The sequence below is a fragment of the Diplotaxodon limnothrissa genome, unplaced genomic scaffold, assembly GCF_057381915.1.
Source record: "Diplotaxodon limnothrissa isolate DT_005_m unplaced genomic scaffold, D_limnothrissa_male_GT1.1 unmapped_scaffold_1, whole genome shotgun sequence".
NCBI classification, from domain to species: domain Eukaryota; kingdom Metazoa; phylum Chordata; class Actinopteri; order Cichliformes; family Cichlidae; genus Diplotaxodon; species Diplotaxodon limnothrissa.
This window is the reverse complement of record NW_028188555.1, coordinates 1,807,455-1,824,431: the sequence shown is the minus strand read 5'-3', so window position 1 is coordinate 1,824,431 and position 16,977 is coordinate 1,807,455. Positions and strand designations below refer to the sequence as shown.

The window sequence follows — 16,977 nt, the reverse complement described above, 5'->3', positions numbered from 1 at the left end:
GATTTAGTGTTTGTGTTATTACGAGTGCTAAACAAGAAGGGTTCCCAGATGGTACAGTGGACACATGTGTGACTGCTGTGATTAAAGCATCTTTCTTTCAGCTGAACGAGTGAACCGTCAGCTCGTTCAAACACACGTTAAAGTCCGTTTGGCTCGACACCACCGAACAGAGGCAGCAATATAACACAGCTAACATTAACAGTGCAGTGAATCCTGCTTGTGCAGTGATATTCAGGACTGCAAACCGAGCAGCATCACTGACTTTCAGCTTGTTGTGTTTGTGGATGACTGACTTTAATTATCCATAAAATCATCAGATTCTCTGTAAGATTAAGGTCGACTATTGAACGGCGCATATTTTAAAGTAAAGGCTTTAAAACCAAGTTGACACTGAAAGTACAAACATCACTAATGTCACATTACTCTGCCGACTTGTGGCCAACTGTAATGTTTTAATGTTCTTCATTATTAAGTGACATATTCAGTACTTACTTTTAAAAGTTTACTCTTTGGCCGCCCTGCTTCAGCAATCCACCGTTTTTCTCCGGAAAAAAATATCCACACCCACCGCTGCGCTATGAATCCTGGGATATATGGGGCCACAAAGTCTACACCGGACCCAGCCTTCAAATTTGAGTAAATGAAGGTCGCATTTGTTGACCGTATTTGGAGTACACTTCGAATTGGGACAGCCTTCGTCGCGTCGCTGTAACGTAATCAGTCTACAAATGCGCAGTACGATGTGTGCGGCCGCTGGATTGGGATTCAGCTTTTGTTTCTCTAAAAGGACACGCAGCACCGGAGACTGGGGTGTGAAACATGCTTAATCTCTTACATGTGCTCACTGATCACATTTTGTCTATTTCATTCAACAAAACAGGAGTAGGTGAAGCTCACTGAGTAATATTGGGGAAGCTCAAAGCAGCTCGAACCAGCTGAAGTTTTCATTCAGAGTACACTGATGAGATCATTTACTTCCAGACAAGACAAAGCAGCTTTGCTCAGCTTATTAACTGTTCAAACTGTTAACTGTTATTAACATCAAAATAAAATAATTTTATTATTAATAAAATAATAATAAGATGAACATGAAGGAAGAAAGAAAGATGGGTTCCCACATAACTGTATTCACCAAAAACAAACAACCTCACAAAGTGCTTTCAGTTTGTTATAACTTCATGTACACGTTGGAGTATACATCCGATTACATTAATTCTATAACATTTTAGCAAAAAAGAAATATTTTTCATAAGCAGTGCAGTGTTGTTTGTGTGTTTATCAAATCAAATAAACATAACATTAACAATATCTGATGGTTTGATGGATTTTCATTGCTAGACAGAAGCAACATTCCTGGATTAAGTGACAACTTAAACCATATGTATGCGGTATATTTTTGTACAGATGCTGATAAACTGAGTTGTAAAAATCTGCAAATTTCACCACAAACAGAGAACTTCAATTTCAGCAGCGGGAGCAAAAATGACTAAAGTGAAAGTTTCATGTTATTAAGTAACTACATGTGAAAATATTCAACAATTTTTTTAAATCCTTTTTTATTACTAACCTTTAATTTTATTTAATAATTTACATATTTTAAAAAACCTTTAAAAATGTAGTAAAAATTTGCACAAAGAGCTGACATAAAAATTGCGGTATAAGCACCAACAAATACTTTCTAAATGCTTCAGTGGAACAGGTTTTTGTGTTTGTCAGACTACCATTTTTTTCAGAAATGGTACACTTCATTAAATGGTCAAGATCAGATCTTCATGCTGATGAAGACGTGAGCCCCGGATCGTCGTTTGACTGGTCTCTATCACAATGCTTGTGTTTTCTGAGCAGATTGTCACCTCGTCTAACTAAAATGAGAAGATAAAGAGTGACTTACATCATTGATCTCATTTGTCTCGAGCTTGCTATGTGACAAAAAAAAACTAAAACTGCAGACACATTTAGCAGCTGAATTAAAAGAAAAAACAGCAACAGTATGTAAGAAAGAGTACCTGCTCTGACATTTCTTTTTAAGCCAGACAGCGATGAGTGCAGTAACACAGGCCAACAACAATGCAAAGGATATAATGACTAAAATCCTTCCTTTGAGAAAAACAGAGAAAAAAAGGGGCATAAACATTGAAATATCTACTAAATAACAATAGACTAAACAGAAAAAGTGGGTGTAAAAAATTGACATGTTAACATACCAAAATTTCTGTGATTAGATCCAAATTTCTCAATCAGACCTGATAAAAGGAACCTCAACATTAAAATTGTGAAACAATCACCAATTTATAAATCAATGACATTGAAGAAGTTTCTAACCATCATCATGATAATCATCATAATCATAATGATCATCATCATCATACTCCTCCTGGACCACATGAATCGTCTCCATCACCTCTCTGTGAGGAGCAGAGAGCACTCGTGCTGCACATCCCACCTGTGTGCTGTGTTTACGTGAACCTGAGAGCACAGCTGTAGTGGTGACAGTGAATGTAGCGTTGGTGTTGGACACACTGACAGTGTTGTGCTGTGAGAAGCTGAGGTCTTGTTGTGAGACACTGAGTGTTACAGTGGGAGCAGGTCGACCAGTGGCTGAACAGGAAACAACCCACTCTTCAGTAGAGTTTGACTCTCTGACATCAACAGCAGGTTCATGCAGCTCTGTGAAGGATCAGGAAATATCATCAACATGTTCTTACAAACACACCAGCTGCTCACACATTTATGTCCACTGTTTGAAGAACTTGTTATTGGTTAAAGAAGGTAAAAGTTCTTACCATAGACTTGGAGGCAGGGTCTACCAGTGAAGGAGCCTTCAGGATAAGTGTTAAACAGACAGTGATAGCAGCCTTCATCTTGCTGCATCACATTCCTGATGACTATGGAGCAGTTCTGTAGTTCAGTATTTTTAAACCTAAATTTATCTTTAAAGCCATCATTCACTCTCTGACCATAGTACTTGCTGTAGGTGGCAACATTTGTCTCCACATTATTTGAAATTTTCTGCCATGTGACCTGAAGGACGTCTTTAGTCTCCAAGAGCTGACAGCTGAATTCAGCATCTTCTCCCACTGCTGCCAGCACAGTCTGCTGTGTTTGGATCACTGCTGTTAGAGCTGCATGGACATATAGATCAAGGTGTGAGCAATACTGAGTATCCTGTTTGAGTTCAACTTACTGCCAAAGAAAGTCCAGTGTCGCCAGCTCTCACCATCATTCTCCCATTGTGTCAAGGTCCCTGGTCATTTGGCCCAGCATTTTGAGTTTCTTTTTCTTTGTCCTCAGTTAAGAATTTACTTATATAGTATATAGTATATATACTTATACTATATATTTGTGAATAAAAACGTTTCTATACACAAATACGCCAGCTGTAATTCATAACAGATGTGAGCCATCTAAATTTATATCATTTATAATCGTGTAGTTATGTTTTTTGGATTATATGTTTGAGCTTTTACTTTCTTAGGAGGCTATAATTATTTCCTTGAATTTTCAGTTTATCCTGCCCCACCTGTTTCCCGTATCTTGTTACATCACACAGTCTCCGTCTGTTAGACGTGTTCTCATGTTTTAGTAATTTCCTTTTTATTTCTTTTTACCGGTCACTTTTCTCTGTACATATATATATACAATCAATACTAGCATTATGAGCACTGACAGATGAGGTGAATAACAATAAATATCCATTAATCATGTGCATCAGTAGCTGCTCTTGTAACAACTACTCTATTCTGCATTTGACACAAGTCAGGATTAAATGTGTGGTGCATAACTCTGTCTGCTTAAACAGACTCAGATTACAAACGTTCACACAATTTTATCAGGAACCCTTGGGAAACCATAGGTTTGTGCACATTTCAGCTCAGTCACCACTTAAATCACCCTGCCTAATCTTTAACATGTTCTGTATAATAACATGACTGATTATAACTTTAAGAAAACCATTAAGAGTTAGCGTTTGTGTATCAAACAATAACAACATTAAATGTAAAACAGTCAACAAAACAAAAACATCACAAATTTATAATTACATACCTTCAAAACATAACATTGAATCTGTTGCTGATATTGAGTGTGAAGCCATTGACAATTTTGTTCCAGTCAAAAGCTCTTATTCTGTTGGCTACAGAGCCTAAAAATGTTAATAATGTATGGATTACTTATTTAATGATATTATAATTATAGTATTTCAATATTAAAAATGTAATAATTAACCACACAAAATTATTAGGGGGTACTGAGGTGATGCTATTTTTCTTCCACAAACCGCTACAGCACCCATAAGATCCTTTCTGGCACAGCCATGTGTGAGAATATGAATGTCTTGTCTCCAAAGCCAGAGAGCAAATGTACTTATCCACACGGGACAACAACCATGATTTGTTTTCGATGGTTTGCATTCTGGCAGTTGGAAAACCGGGTGTAGTAGTCACTCCTGTCCGACTTGAATTGTGTCAGATGAGAAAAACGCACAGTTAAAGACAGACTCACACACTCACTGTCTGATGACAAAAGAAATCATTCTGACACTTTTATTAAAGTCAAAAAATATTTTTTTTCTGCTTATACTCCAAGTATTTGCAATAGTGATTATTACCTCAGTACTGTGTGCGGATGTTTTACCTTACTATGGTGTGAGAATTAGACCTTCTTTAAAGGTTCAATGATCTTTATTTTTATCAAAGGCTAAGTGAGATGATAAGCTTGGTATGTATCAATAGAGAGACTGAGATATGTTAATAGGACTGGAGTATATTAATTATTCCCAGTATATCTTGAGTGTGTATTTGCTTTAATTTGCAATTTAAATAAAACTACAATACAGTTAAATTATGTAGTGAGCTGCTGAGCTGGATAGTTTACCATCACACAATAGTATAATTTTGAGTCTTCAGGAAATCAGGAATAAACTAATCAAATAATTTTGTGATCTAGACAGAAAGCCTATTTTGACTGATAATCTCAGAGTTTAATACATTATACTCCATACTTCCACCACTACAGTATTCAAAAATAGTTCATCTTAATGATCCATCCCACCACCACAACTGAAAGGAGTTATGAAAGGCTACTTAACTAAAAATGTAAAGAAATTATCTTTCACTGTATTTTAAGGCCTAGCTCATACACTGTTATTAATATCCAGTTTCCTCTCACCTTTGTCAAAGAGCCCAAAAATAAAAACAGCAGCAACATAATGTAAAACTCCACCGTTTGCCATTTCATTTGAATGAAATGATCTGAAAGGTTGGCCAGGAAAACCATGTGTGACTCGTTTTCCTTCCTTCTATTACAATGGTCCATTTAGGATGAAACTGAGATTTCAAGTGTAACCAGTTTTATCTTTAATCTCATCTCACAGCCTAACTCAAATGGCAGAGACATTAAACGTAAAATTTCAAATGTTTACAGATTATTTTCAAAAGTATTGTATCTCTGTGTTCATTTGTTATATTTTTATGTATTTGCAACTACAATGCATGTTGATGACGTGGATCCTAACCAAGTGTTTAAACTATGATGTTGAACTAAGCAAACTTCATCCCATAGTGTAAAACTACAGTGTTTTAGCAACTTAACTGAAACTACTTTATTAAAGAAAAAAAAAAACTCAAATCGTAATGTCAGAATGTGAAATGACAACACTACACACAAGTGAAATCAAAAACACCATTTAACATGTTTATCTGGTTTAAAGAAAGTAAGTATATGGAGCATTGGAAAATAAATAGTTAATGATACATAATCAAGAACATTGTCTCATTAAAAAACGTCATCTACACCTTCATTTTAGGTAATGGAAGGCCAGGAATATGTTTTAACTTCTGTCTAATAAATTCCATTCACAACTTTGTACAGAATGAAGAAACTAAACCAAAATTTGTGTTACAAAGGATGAATCATTTGAAAGCAACCATTGTTTTCTTAAAAAGACACCACCATTTATGTCTAGTATGTTTGTTTGATGCATTATGGTTCTGTCAGGGCGTCTTAGGGACAAGTAAGTATATTTAAACTTCTTAAACTATCTAAGTATTGGTAAATAAATAATGAAATTGCACAAAGTACTGATGTAAAAATTGCATTGTAGATTGTAACATTTCTTCTTTTTTTCTTTAGTACACTTTAGTACAACAGTTGCTTATCCAGCTTTAGCACCATTTTGTTTAGGGACTGTTTAGACACTTCTGTAAAAAACAAAAAACAAAACAATGAATATTCATCAAAGCTCAGTTTCATTGCTGGTGAAGGTGACGGTCATTTAGCTGGTGTTTCTCAGGAGCAGCTTGCTTTTTGAGCTGATTGTCATTCTAATACAAAATACTAGCATTAGCATTAGCCTGTTAGTATTAGAAAATTATAGTCATCTTAACAGAGTAACAGCTTAGGAGAGAGATATAAAAAAAAAAAAAAGATTCCCCACTCGCCCCTGCGGGCTGTCTATCCTTCAAGCTCGGGTCCTCTACCAGCGGCCTGGGAGCTTGAGGGTCCTGCAGTATCTTTGCTGTTCCCAGGACTGTGCTGTTCTGGACAGAGATGTCCGATGTTGTTCCTGGGATCTGCGGGAGCCACTCACCTAGCTTGGGAGTCGCTGCACCTAGCGCTACAATTACCACTGGGACCACTGTTACCTTCAGCTTGGCTTTGACAATCACATCAATAAAGTTACTAGAACTGCCTTCTATCACCCAAAAATATGTATATCTAAGGTTAGAAAATTCCAATCTCAAACTGGCTCTGAGAATTGGTTTACTCCTTCATATTAAGTAGGTTAGACGATTGCAACACTCTATTTACAAGACAAATCTTCAGTAAGCTGTCATCAACTGGCCCAAAATGCAGCAGCCAGAATTAGAACAAGTACATGGAAATTTGACCGCATTATCTCAGTATTAAATCCCAGTACAATATAGAATTATCTTTATAATTCTTCTATTAGTTCACAAAGCTTGCAGCAGTTTGCCCCCCCCCCCCCGCCCCCCCAGTATATCTAACTTACTTTTTACAACCCAATCAGATCTCTCAGCTCTATTAGGTTCAGATCTTTTAACTATTCCCAGAATGTGATCTAAGTGCGCTGAAGGTGGTTTCATTTATTCTTGTCTACATGTTTGTGTACATGCAAAAACGATTTTCAAACGAAAATGCATTACTGTGGACGTAACCTTTGATCAAGGAGTGAAGCTAGACAAATATTCTGTTAAATTCAACACTTACTGAAACAAAAAGTTCAGTGTTACTCTCACAGGTCTGACGTGACACACATTTTCACCTTTGCCTCAATTATTCTCCCACCATGTAAAGTCCTTGAGCCTGAGCTTGTACCTCTCGAAAAACGAAAAAAAGGAGTCTTTACTGTTTAAAAAGTCCTAAATCATACAACATACAGTTTTATCTCACCTTTGTCAAAAATCCCAATAATAAAAATTGCAGCAACATAATGAAAAACTTCAACTGCTGCCATTTGATTCAGTGTTAGGTGAACTGGATGCAGAGGAATCGCATGTGTGACTTGTTTGGCCATTATACCATATACTGAATGAACCAACCAATCAAAATTTGTGTTACTCCTGTCAGAGCTAAGAAAATGGGTTCTTTGTTTGTTTTCTGGTTTAACCAGTTGTTTGACAAGTGGAACCTGTAGAGACTTAGTGGCTCTTAGAAAGAGTTAGAGAACCTTAAGTGTTAAACAAACAGTGATAGAAGGCCTCATCCTGCTCCATCACATTCCTGATTATTATGGAGCAGTTCTGTAGTGCAGCATATTTAAACTCAACTTCATGAGTAAGGTCATTGCTCTTAGAGGTGCATGAGCTATAGTTCAAAGTGTGAGGGGGGTTTAAATACTTTGTTCAAGTTCAAGTCCAACAGAGAGGAAAGACTTGCTAAAATCTGTTCTTAGGGAAAACAGCCTGCTCAGACCCCTGCTCAGATCTGTGTCTGTATGTCCCCCCCCAAGTGTCGAGAACGTACAGACACAGATCTGATGAAACCATGAAGGTGTGAGGGCCGAGAGTGTTCTGGGGCCACACGCACTTAAGAATATTAAGGACATTATGTTTGAACATAATGTCCTTAATATCAGACAATTTATGGGAAAATTGTCGTTTGAATTAGATCAGATCAGGCATGTTGTTCCTCGCAATCACACCCCTCCAGGTCTCACTGTCATTGCACACATGAATGTTGAAGTGTTCCAGTAGAAGGACAAAGTCTACGGCTGGAGCACTCTTGAACATCCCACCCAAGGACTCCAAGAAGGTCAGCTAGTCTGAACTGTTGTTTGAATGGTAAGCTAGACAATAATCAGGACCCGTTCCCCGACCTGAAGGTGCAGGGAACAAACCCTCTTGTCTAACGGGAAAAACTCTAACTTACAGGCAGCACGCCAATGGGTACCAAGATACCTGGGGCCCACCACCTCTCACCAACAGCAGCAACTCCAGACTGGGACATAGTCCAGTCTTACTCCAGGGGACTGCTTCCAGAACTTAAGCCATGCATTAAGGTGAGCCTGGCTATATCTAGACAGAAGCTCTCAACCTCATGTACTAGTTCAGGCACCTTCCCCACAAGTGAGGTGACGTTCCATGTCCCAGTCATTTGTCCCAGTAGCCAGAGATCGGTTTGCCAGGGTCTCTGCCCTTTGCCACCACGTGGCACACGCTGCACCTGACCATTACAGCGCTCCTTGTGGGTGGTGGGTCTACAGGAGGTCAAGCCAATGTCTTCTCTTCATGCTCTGCCTGGCCAGGCCCCATGGCCTAAGGCCAGGTCAACAGGTGTTCTCCCTCAAGCACCCTCCCTGCTACAGGTCCCTGGTAATCCTGTTCCAGGCAAGGTTGTAGAGAACACAGTTTTACAACAGTTTTAACTGTTGTAATTATATATGTCAATGTCTGTGTAGGTTCTCAGTCATCAAGGTCATGATGTCATGGTAGCAACTGGGCTTCTTTAAGTTTCGTAAAGCGGTTTCACCTCTCATCCAGTGAAGTAAAGAAGCCTCTAAGATGAGAGGTGAAACATCTTCAAGAAACTTAAAGAAGCCCAGACACTTTCTTTCCAAGTTCCTTGGAGTATATAGAGCATTAAATTCTATATGCATATTAGCATTGTACGCTGGGTGTTGCCCTACAGCAGGTGGGCAATTCCAGGCCTCGAGGGCCGGTGTCCTGCAGGTTTTAGATGTCACCCTGGGTCAACACACCTGAATCACATGATTAGTTCATTACCAGCCCTCTGGAGAACTTCAGGACATGTTGAGGAGCTAATTTAGCCATTTAAATCAGCTGTGTTGGTTCAAGGACACATCTAAAACCTGCAGGGACACCGGCCCTCGGGGCCTGGAATTGCCCACCCCTGCCCTACAGTCTACTTAAAACACATTTGGATTCTTATGTCTTTTATTCAAACAAAAGAAATTCAAAAGTTTTACACTGACTTAACAAATGCTTAGTCCTTTTAATAATAAACTTCAAATCTGTTCTCCTCAACACCTCAGCATTTTTATCATGAATAATAAGGCACCCTCAGGGGCCATGTTATTCAATTTTAGCTGAAAATCTGTTAGGAATTATTTAAATTTGGTTGTTGGTATTAATCATATCAATTCCAGCAACAAAAGAAATTATATCAATCAGCCAAAGGTACTGAGAAATGCTTCATGTTAGTCACTCACTCCTGCTGACTTTCATTTAAAGTCATTTAAAGTAAGTCAAATTGAAAATATAAATATCCGTAAAATGACAAAAAAACATTACTTTTTACAGTACATTTTCAATTTTTCTTTCAAATATTTAAAAAAAACAGTGGAAAAAATAAACAGCAGAAAATTTAAATGTACAGGACAATAATATTATTTAACGGTTTGCAAATGTTTCAGTGCAACACATTTTAGTACTTTGTAAACAGAACTTCAGTGCTGTTTTGTTAAGGGACAACATGGTCTCGTGTTTCCAAATATAAAAAGGTATAACAACATTAAAAACTGGTGAAAAAATAAATAAAATAAATATGCTATAAATATATAGCACAAAGTGATGATATAAAAACTGCAATTTCCCTGTAACAATTACCATTTTCTTTAGTCCAACGTTAGTGCAGTTATTTGTCAAATCAGCACCATTGTTTTAGAAAATACACTCTTCTTGATAAAAAAGCAAAATGTAAACAAAAAAAGCAAAAATTCGTCAAACTGCAGTTTTGATGCAAATGAATCTCCAAAAGTTGATTCTGTTCATCTGGACGTAGCGTTTTGTGGGAGAAACGTTTCATCACTCAAAGGCCCCAATATCATGATGTGGTGTCAGCAGGCATTCGCTTTTTGCGCTGACTGTCACGTTGTTTACCTGAAGATGTTTTAGTCCTTTAAAATAAAATAAAAACAACATTATATCATTGCTCTGTCAATATTACAGAATCTAAGTATTCTAAATAAAGCAATAGCTTAGTGGAAAGATATATGCATCAGTTTGGTTGACATGCAGTTTACATTAGTTTACAAAGGAAGTAAAAGAATAAAAAGGAGCTCTGGAGGTAAGTCAGAAAATTCCAAATGTCAAAACATATTTTTAATTTTAACTTTCCATTGCATGTTTTATTACATTATTTTCCAAGTTCACAATCTTAAAAGTCAACATCTGGCCATTTTCTGACAAACCCTATCTCTTTAAAATCCTCATTTTATACTACTAGCATTTTGACAGTTAATCTAGTTAGTTGTAAAATGTTCTTCCAGTTGTTTCTTTCATTTTGAACTTTGGTCTCCTGTGGCAACATTTTTGAGATGCATTTAGAGACACCAAATCCAAAATAAGCTAAAAATTTCATTATTTCATTAGATTTACATTTCATCAATTTGATATACTTTCAACATTATATTGTGATAGGTTTATAAAATGTTCTAATTACTGCATTATACTTTTATTCGTATTTAACAGCATTCCAAATTTTTCATAGCTGGGTTTATAACTTTGTAGATGCAGAATGATGCATCAAGCCTGACTTACTCCTCAGTATCTCTCATTGTAGCTTCAGGTAGCCATGTCATTCATCTCAACCGGCCGATGTGACTGACTGTAAGATTCAAGAACAGTTACATCTGCACAAATATTTATCAGCTGAACAAAAAGACAAAAAGCAACGCTGTTTAAGAGGATTACCTGCTCTGAGATATCTTTCTAAGCCAGACAGAGATGAGTGCAGAAACACAGGCAAACAACAACGCAGCAGAGGATAGAATGACTAATGTCCTGGATCCTATGGACAAAGAGGGGGTATTACGTTTTAAATATCAACAGATGGAAAAGAAAAACTGGCTTTAAAAAGTGTAAATTTTGACATACCGAAATTTATGTGATTAGATTTTTCATCCAAACCTGGAAGAAGGAACCCAAACATTTGAATAACAGGGTAATCATTAATTTATAAATCGATGACTTTGAAAGAGTTTCTCACCATCATCATCTGGAGTTGTCACCATCACCTCTCTGTGAGGAGCAGAGAGCACTCGTGCTGCACATCCCACCTGTGTGCTGTGTTTACATGAACCTGAGAGCACAGCTGTAGTGGTGACAGTGAATGTAGCGTTGGTGTTGGACACACTGACAGTGTTGTACTGTGAGAAGCTGAGGTCTTGTTGTGAGACACTGAGTGTTACAGTGGGAGCAGGTCGACCAGTGGCTGAACAGGAAACAACCCACTCTTCAGTAGAGTTTGACTCTCTGACATCAACAACAGGTTCATGCAGCTCTGTGAAGGATCAGGAAATATCATCAACATGTTTTCACAAACACACCAGCTGCAAACACATTTATGTCCACTGTTTGAAGAACTTGTTATTGGTTAAAGAAGGTAAAAGTCCTCACCATAGACTTGGAGGCAGGTTCTACCTGTGAAGGAGCCTTCAGGATAAGTGTTAAACAGACAGTGATAGCAGCCTTCATCCTGCTCCGTCACATTCCTGATGACTATGGAGCAGTTCTGTAGTCCAGTATGTTTAAATTCAACTTTATTTGTAAAGCCATCATTCACTCTCTGACCATAGTACTTGCTGTAGGTGGCAACATTTGTCTCCACATCATGTGAGATTTTCTGCCATGTGACCTGAACGACGTCTTTAGTCTCCAAGAGCTGACAGCTGAATTCAGCATCTTCTCCCACTGCTGCCAGCACAGTCTGCTGTGTTTGGACCACTGCTGTTAGAGCTGTAGGAGTTAAAGATCAAGGTGTGAGCCACTTTAAATATTCTATTCATTTTCAAGTGCAATCCTTACTGACACAAGTCTAGTACCGTTAGCTATCATTATTCCTGCAATTAACAACCTTTTTTTTTTGCCTCCACACTCACATTTACATTCTGCTCAAACAAATACAATATCAAATTAAAGAAAGGATCAAAGCCAGCACCTTATGAAAAAGCTGCAATCTACAATCAGCATTCACATCAGCATTGGTCCATACGCATCAGATAATACAAAAAAACAAAAAAAACAAAACAGTTTATATGCTTGATTTGCCAAACACACTGACAGGCTGAAAATCGGGTGCTATTGGAATGCTACTGCTGCAAGGAAGAGCCAGGATGACAGGTCAGGGAGGAGATATCATCACCCCCACCCGAGATTGGGTACCAAGCCCCAAGTGTGATGTAAGGATCGTTGAGTGTGAGAGGAACTGACCTGAAACATAGGATCATGATGAAACTTGAAACCTGGATCCTCCTACCAAAACTACTTGAAGTACCCTATGAAGATCGACTTGATGATGTGAATGCAGTACTATGGAAAATGCCCACTGTGACTATAACCCAAACTAACCAGCTGATCTACACTATAGCAGCAGTGATCAGTGAGATGCTTGGCTACAAGTTGAACAACCACAAGGAGCAGTACCCTCCATGAAGGAAGCTAGAGGCCAAGATCAAGGTAGTACAGAGGGAGGTAAGCCAACTATCAGAGTGTCAGAAAGGTCAAATGAAGAAGGTGCCTAAAAAGTACAGCAAACTGTCCATACCTGAGGCCTTGGAAACTGCCAAGCCAAGAATCACAGCCTTGGCCAGCCGTTTGAAGAAGTATACCCGAGAGATCGAAGGCAGGAGAATAAACCAGCTGTCTCGCCACAGAACCATCCAAGTTGTACTCTCAGTGGTAGGGGGAACAATATGAGAACAGCACCACCAAGGGTTGAGATGGAGCAATACTGGACACCCAGTATGGCTTACTGAAGGCCGGACAGCCCTAATTCCCGAAGACCCCCAGAAGGGACAGTCCCATCTAACTACTGGCCAATAATCTGTACCACACGGAAGCCCCTGTCAGGCATCATAGCAGCTAAGATGAACAGGCACATAGCTCAAAAACTTGAGCGGGGCACAGAAAGGCAGGAATACCAGAGGAGCGAAACACCAACCCCTGGTAGACAGAGCACTCTCCCGACTGACCAGCCTGTGCACTGCCTGGATTGACTGCAAGAAAGCCTAAGACTCGATGCCACACACATGGATCCTGGAATGCTTATAATTGCATAAGATCAACAGGATCCTAAGAGCCTTCATCGGGAGCTCACTGGGGATGTGGCGTACAACACTACTTTAAGCCCATAGCACAAGCACAAGTCACAATCAAGTGCAGGATCAAGGAGATGCTGTCCCTGCTGCTGTTCTGCATAGGCCTGAACCCTCTCAATGAGATCATTGACAGGACTTTTTGGTTTAGCACCTGAAGCTCTCAAACTTTTACACAAAATACCCACTTTTATTTCCAATGAATGGGATCTATTCAAAGCCCTGCAAGAAAAGACCTCGTGCATTAACATTAAATTTGTTACAATGTACCCTAATATCCAGGTGGGTTGTAACAAATGCTGGGAAGAATTGTAACAATTAGACAAAAGAAACAGAAAAACAGAGCCCACACCAGAGGACATGCTTCAAAGAGTGGTTTATTGCACCCATTGGGCCACGTTTGGTACTGGGCCAAGAGAGTTGAGGCCCAGGTGTGAAATTTATGGTTTTCAGGGTTTTTATCATTAACTCTATTTCCCTGGGTCTTTTCCTGTGTTGTAGTTGTGTGTCTTATTTTGAAAGAAATACCAGAGACCATTAAAGGCTAGAGAGGAGGATGTTGCTCTCAATGTTGTTGGCACATTTCAGGAGGATGCTACTAATAAAGTAATTTAAAAAATGCCACAGTTTTAGTCTTGGTCGTATCATTTTATTTTGTTGTATTTATCCGCGACACCTTAAAGGCCGATCAGTGAAAATATTGTCTGACATTAAACCAGTCCGTGGTGCAAAAAAGGTTGGGGACCGCTGGTCTATTGGAATAAAAGAACTCTCTTTGTGACTAAACATAACTCAAATGCACTCTGCTGTGTGTGGGTGTGTAAATTAGCTTAAGAGAACAAACACAAATACTCAATAAACAGTTCAGTGACAGGTACAAACAGGTACAATGCACCTGTCCGAAAAAGATGTAGGTCTTTGTGGTTGGGTGTGTTCTGTGGCATGGCTGCAGGGGATGAGTGGACCAGCAGGTTCAGGGTGTGGTTTGGTGTGTTGTTAAAGCTCAACACCACACACACACACACACACACACACACAATGTTGTTGTATATTATCTGTATCAAAAAAAACAATGGCAGTGTGCATGTATATTCTTAATCAGATTCACAATGTTGACAGATGAATGTTGGTAGCTCTGCAGTGCAGGCTTGGTGGGCCCAAAGACTGCACAGGGTAAATTTTACCCAAACTTCTTTTGCCTTTGAGTTACCAATGCAAAGGTTTTCGTCATTTATTGTCTCAGAATCTTCAGCGTTATTTTTCAAATTTTTTGGGGGGCAGATTTCACTTTCTTTTTCTTCTGCTTGCATATATTTTTCCTGAGATATTCTTTTTCCATTCTTTTTTCTGTTATTCTTCCATAAGCTTTTGCAATGACTTGGAGTATCTGCTCAGTGTTACATGGAAGATCTGACTGACTCACCCTTCGTTGAGACCCCATCAGATGCCTTTTTCTTTTTTTTAAACATTAGCAAGCATACCTTGATCAGTTTTAATTTTCCACTATCTAGACATGCTGTAAAAGTATAGGTGTTAGCATATTTAAAATCAATAAGCTATTCGTACTTTGGGGAAGGGGATTGCTGTAACACATTGAAAGTATATGTTACAACTCACCCCACCCTTGTCGGTCATTGTTTAACTAACTTTATTAGCATAGTGGCTTAAAATTAGCAGGGGCAAATGCATTACAGCTTGCCTATTTAATATACTGTTAGTCATATTATTTGGTCTGCAGCTGTTTAACTCCTAACAAAGCTTAGTGCTGGTCAAAAGAATTAATTTCATATGTCAAAATCAGTTTTCTTCAATACAATCTACATGCAGTTGCTTACAGTCATGATAACCACCATGTGAAATAATAATAATGGATTGCATTTATATAGTACTTTTTGGGGCCCTCAAAGCACTGTACAATGCCACTATTCATTCACACACTGGTGGAGGTAGCTACAGTTGTAGCTACAGCTGCCCCACAGCCTGGGGCAGGCTGACAGAAGCAAGGCTGCCACATCACGCCATCGGCTCCTCTGGCTATCACCAGTAGGTGGAAGGTGAAGTGTCTTGCCCAAGGACACAACGACCGAGACAGTCCGAGCCGGGGCTCGAACCGGCAACCTTGCGGTTACAAGACAAATTGTCAACGCTTTGAGCCACGATTGCCCCATCACCCCAAATCAGGGATGGAAGTGGCTAAACACTGAAGTGATCATGGGATGAGATAGGAGTCATATGATCAATTCAGTGATCCCAATGTTACAACTATACCAGGTCTCTCCTATGTGGTGCTATGGGGTCACCTGACATTGCAGTAAGGTTATTTTTCTATAAACCCCACAAATACAAGCATAGTAGCACACACTTGTGTACAGATCACTACCCTGTTTGCAACAATTGCCTTTCTGTGTTGGAAAAAAGGCAAGTATTAACTCACAGGGCATATTAGAGTCATAAGATTCAGAACTCTGTCTGTATAAACACGCTTTCACTGAATTATGCCGGAGAATGCAGGAGAAACAAAGACAGGTTTGTGTTGACCCTTCACCATCATTTCCATGAACGTTAAGTACGTTGGAAAATGTCAGAGTTTGTAGAATCAAATGTCAGAATGTGTCTTCTTAGTCTGTAATTTGTTCTATAGATGGAAAAAAAAAAGACTGACCACTGGGGCGGCTGTTGGGGCTGAGTCTAAAGACACTGATGATTTTACTGCAGTCTGTGATTACAGCCACGAATGGAGGGCAGTGGACCAAGCTGTGCACACATCTATAAATCCCTCTTTAAATCATTGCAGGGTGGAGAAATAGGAATTCTTGAGTGATGAGGACTGTTGTTTTGTCCTTAACAGTGAGCCTGGTAGCTTTTTATACTCTTTGAGTTCCCAGCAATTGATGTTTCTTGAGTAAAAAGTGATTACAAAGTAGTTAAAGCCAGAACCCGGGAATCGTAAGTGCAGAGGAAAAACCCCCCTGAATTTTACTTTTTTTTAATGTTCATCTAAAATATCTTTTTAATAATATTTTTCAAACTATAAATTATCGTATTTGCTTATTTAAATGAGAATTGATATGAATAATTCACAGAACAATAGCTGAAGTGCCTTTCCTGCATACATCAGGATCATCCACACACCCCTGATGAGCTACACCCACAGAAAACACTCTTATGCTGCCTGTGGTTGTACCTGTATCACATTTTCAAAATGGTTACTTTACCTTAGCGACCTCTCCCACCACCACAACTGAGTCATTTTCTTATGAGGGAACAAAATAAATGACCTTTACTGTATAAAAAAGTCAAACTCATATATTATAATCATTAACATGCAGTCTCTTCTCACCCTTTTCAAAGGCTCCAGAAATAAAAACAGCAACAACATAAAGCAAAACTCCGAAAAAGGACAT

The 16,977-nt window shown here is 38.8% G+C and overlaps 1 protein-coding gene and 1 pseudogene across 1 annotated transcript; both read right to left on the bottom strand.

The window, feature by feature from the left end:
• Nucleotides 1-1,770: 1,770 nt before the first annotated feature.
• On the bottom strand, nt 1,771-5,230 carry LOC146607000 (nectin 1a-like; annotated as a pseudogene).
• A 5,812-nt stretch (nt 5,231-11,042) lies between these two features.
• On the bottom strand, nt 11,043-16,977 carry LOC146606999 (OX-2 membrane glycoprotein-like). The gene is made up of 6 exons (XM_085349153.1): nt 16,914-16,977; nt 11,877-12,215; nt 11,467-11,760; nt 11,355-11,387; nt 11,172-11,268; nt 11,043-11,085 (listed from the first exon to the last, which is right to left on the bottom strand). Exons 1-6 carry the CDS (start codon nt 16,975-16,977, stop codon nt 11,043-11,045), a joined length of 870 nt encoding a protein of 289 aa, XP_085205279.1.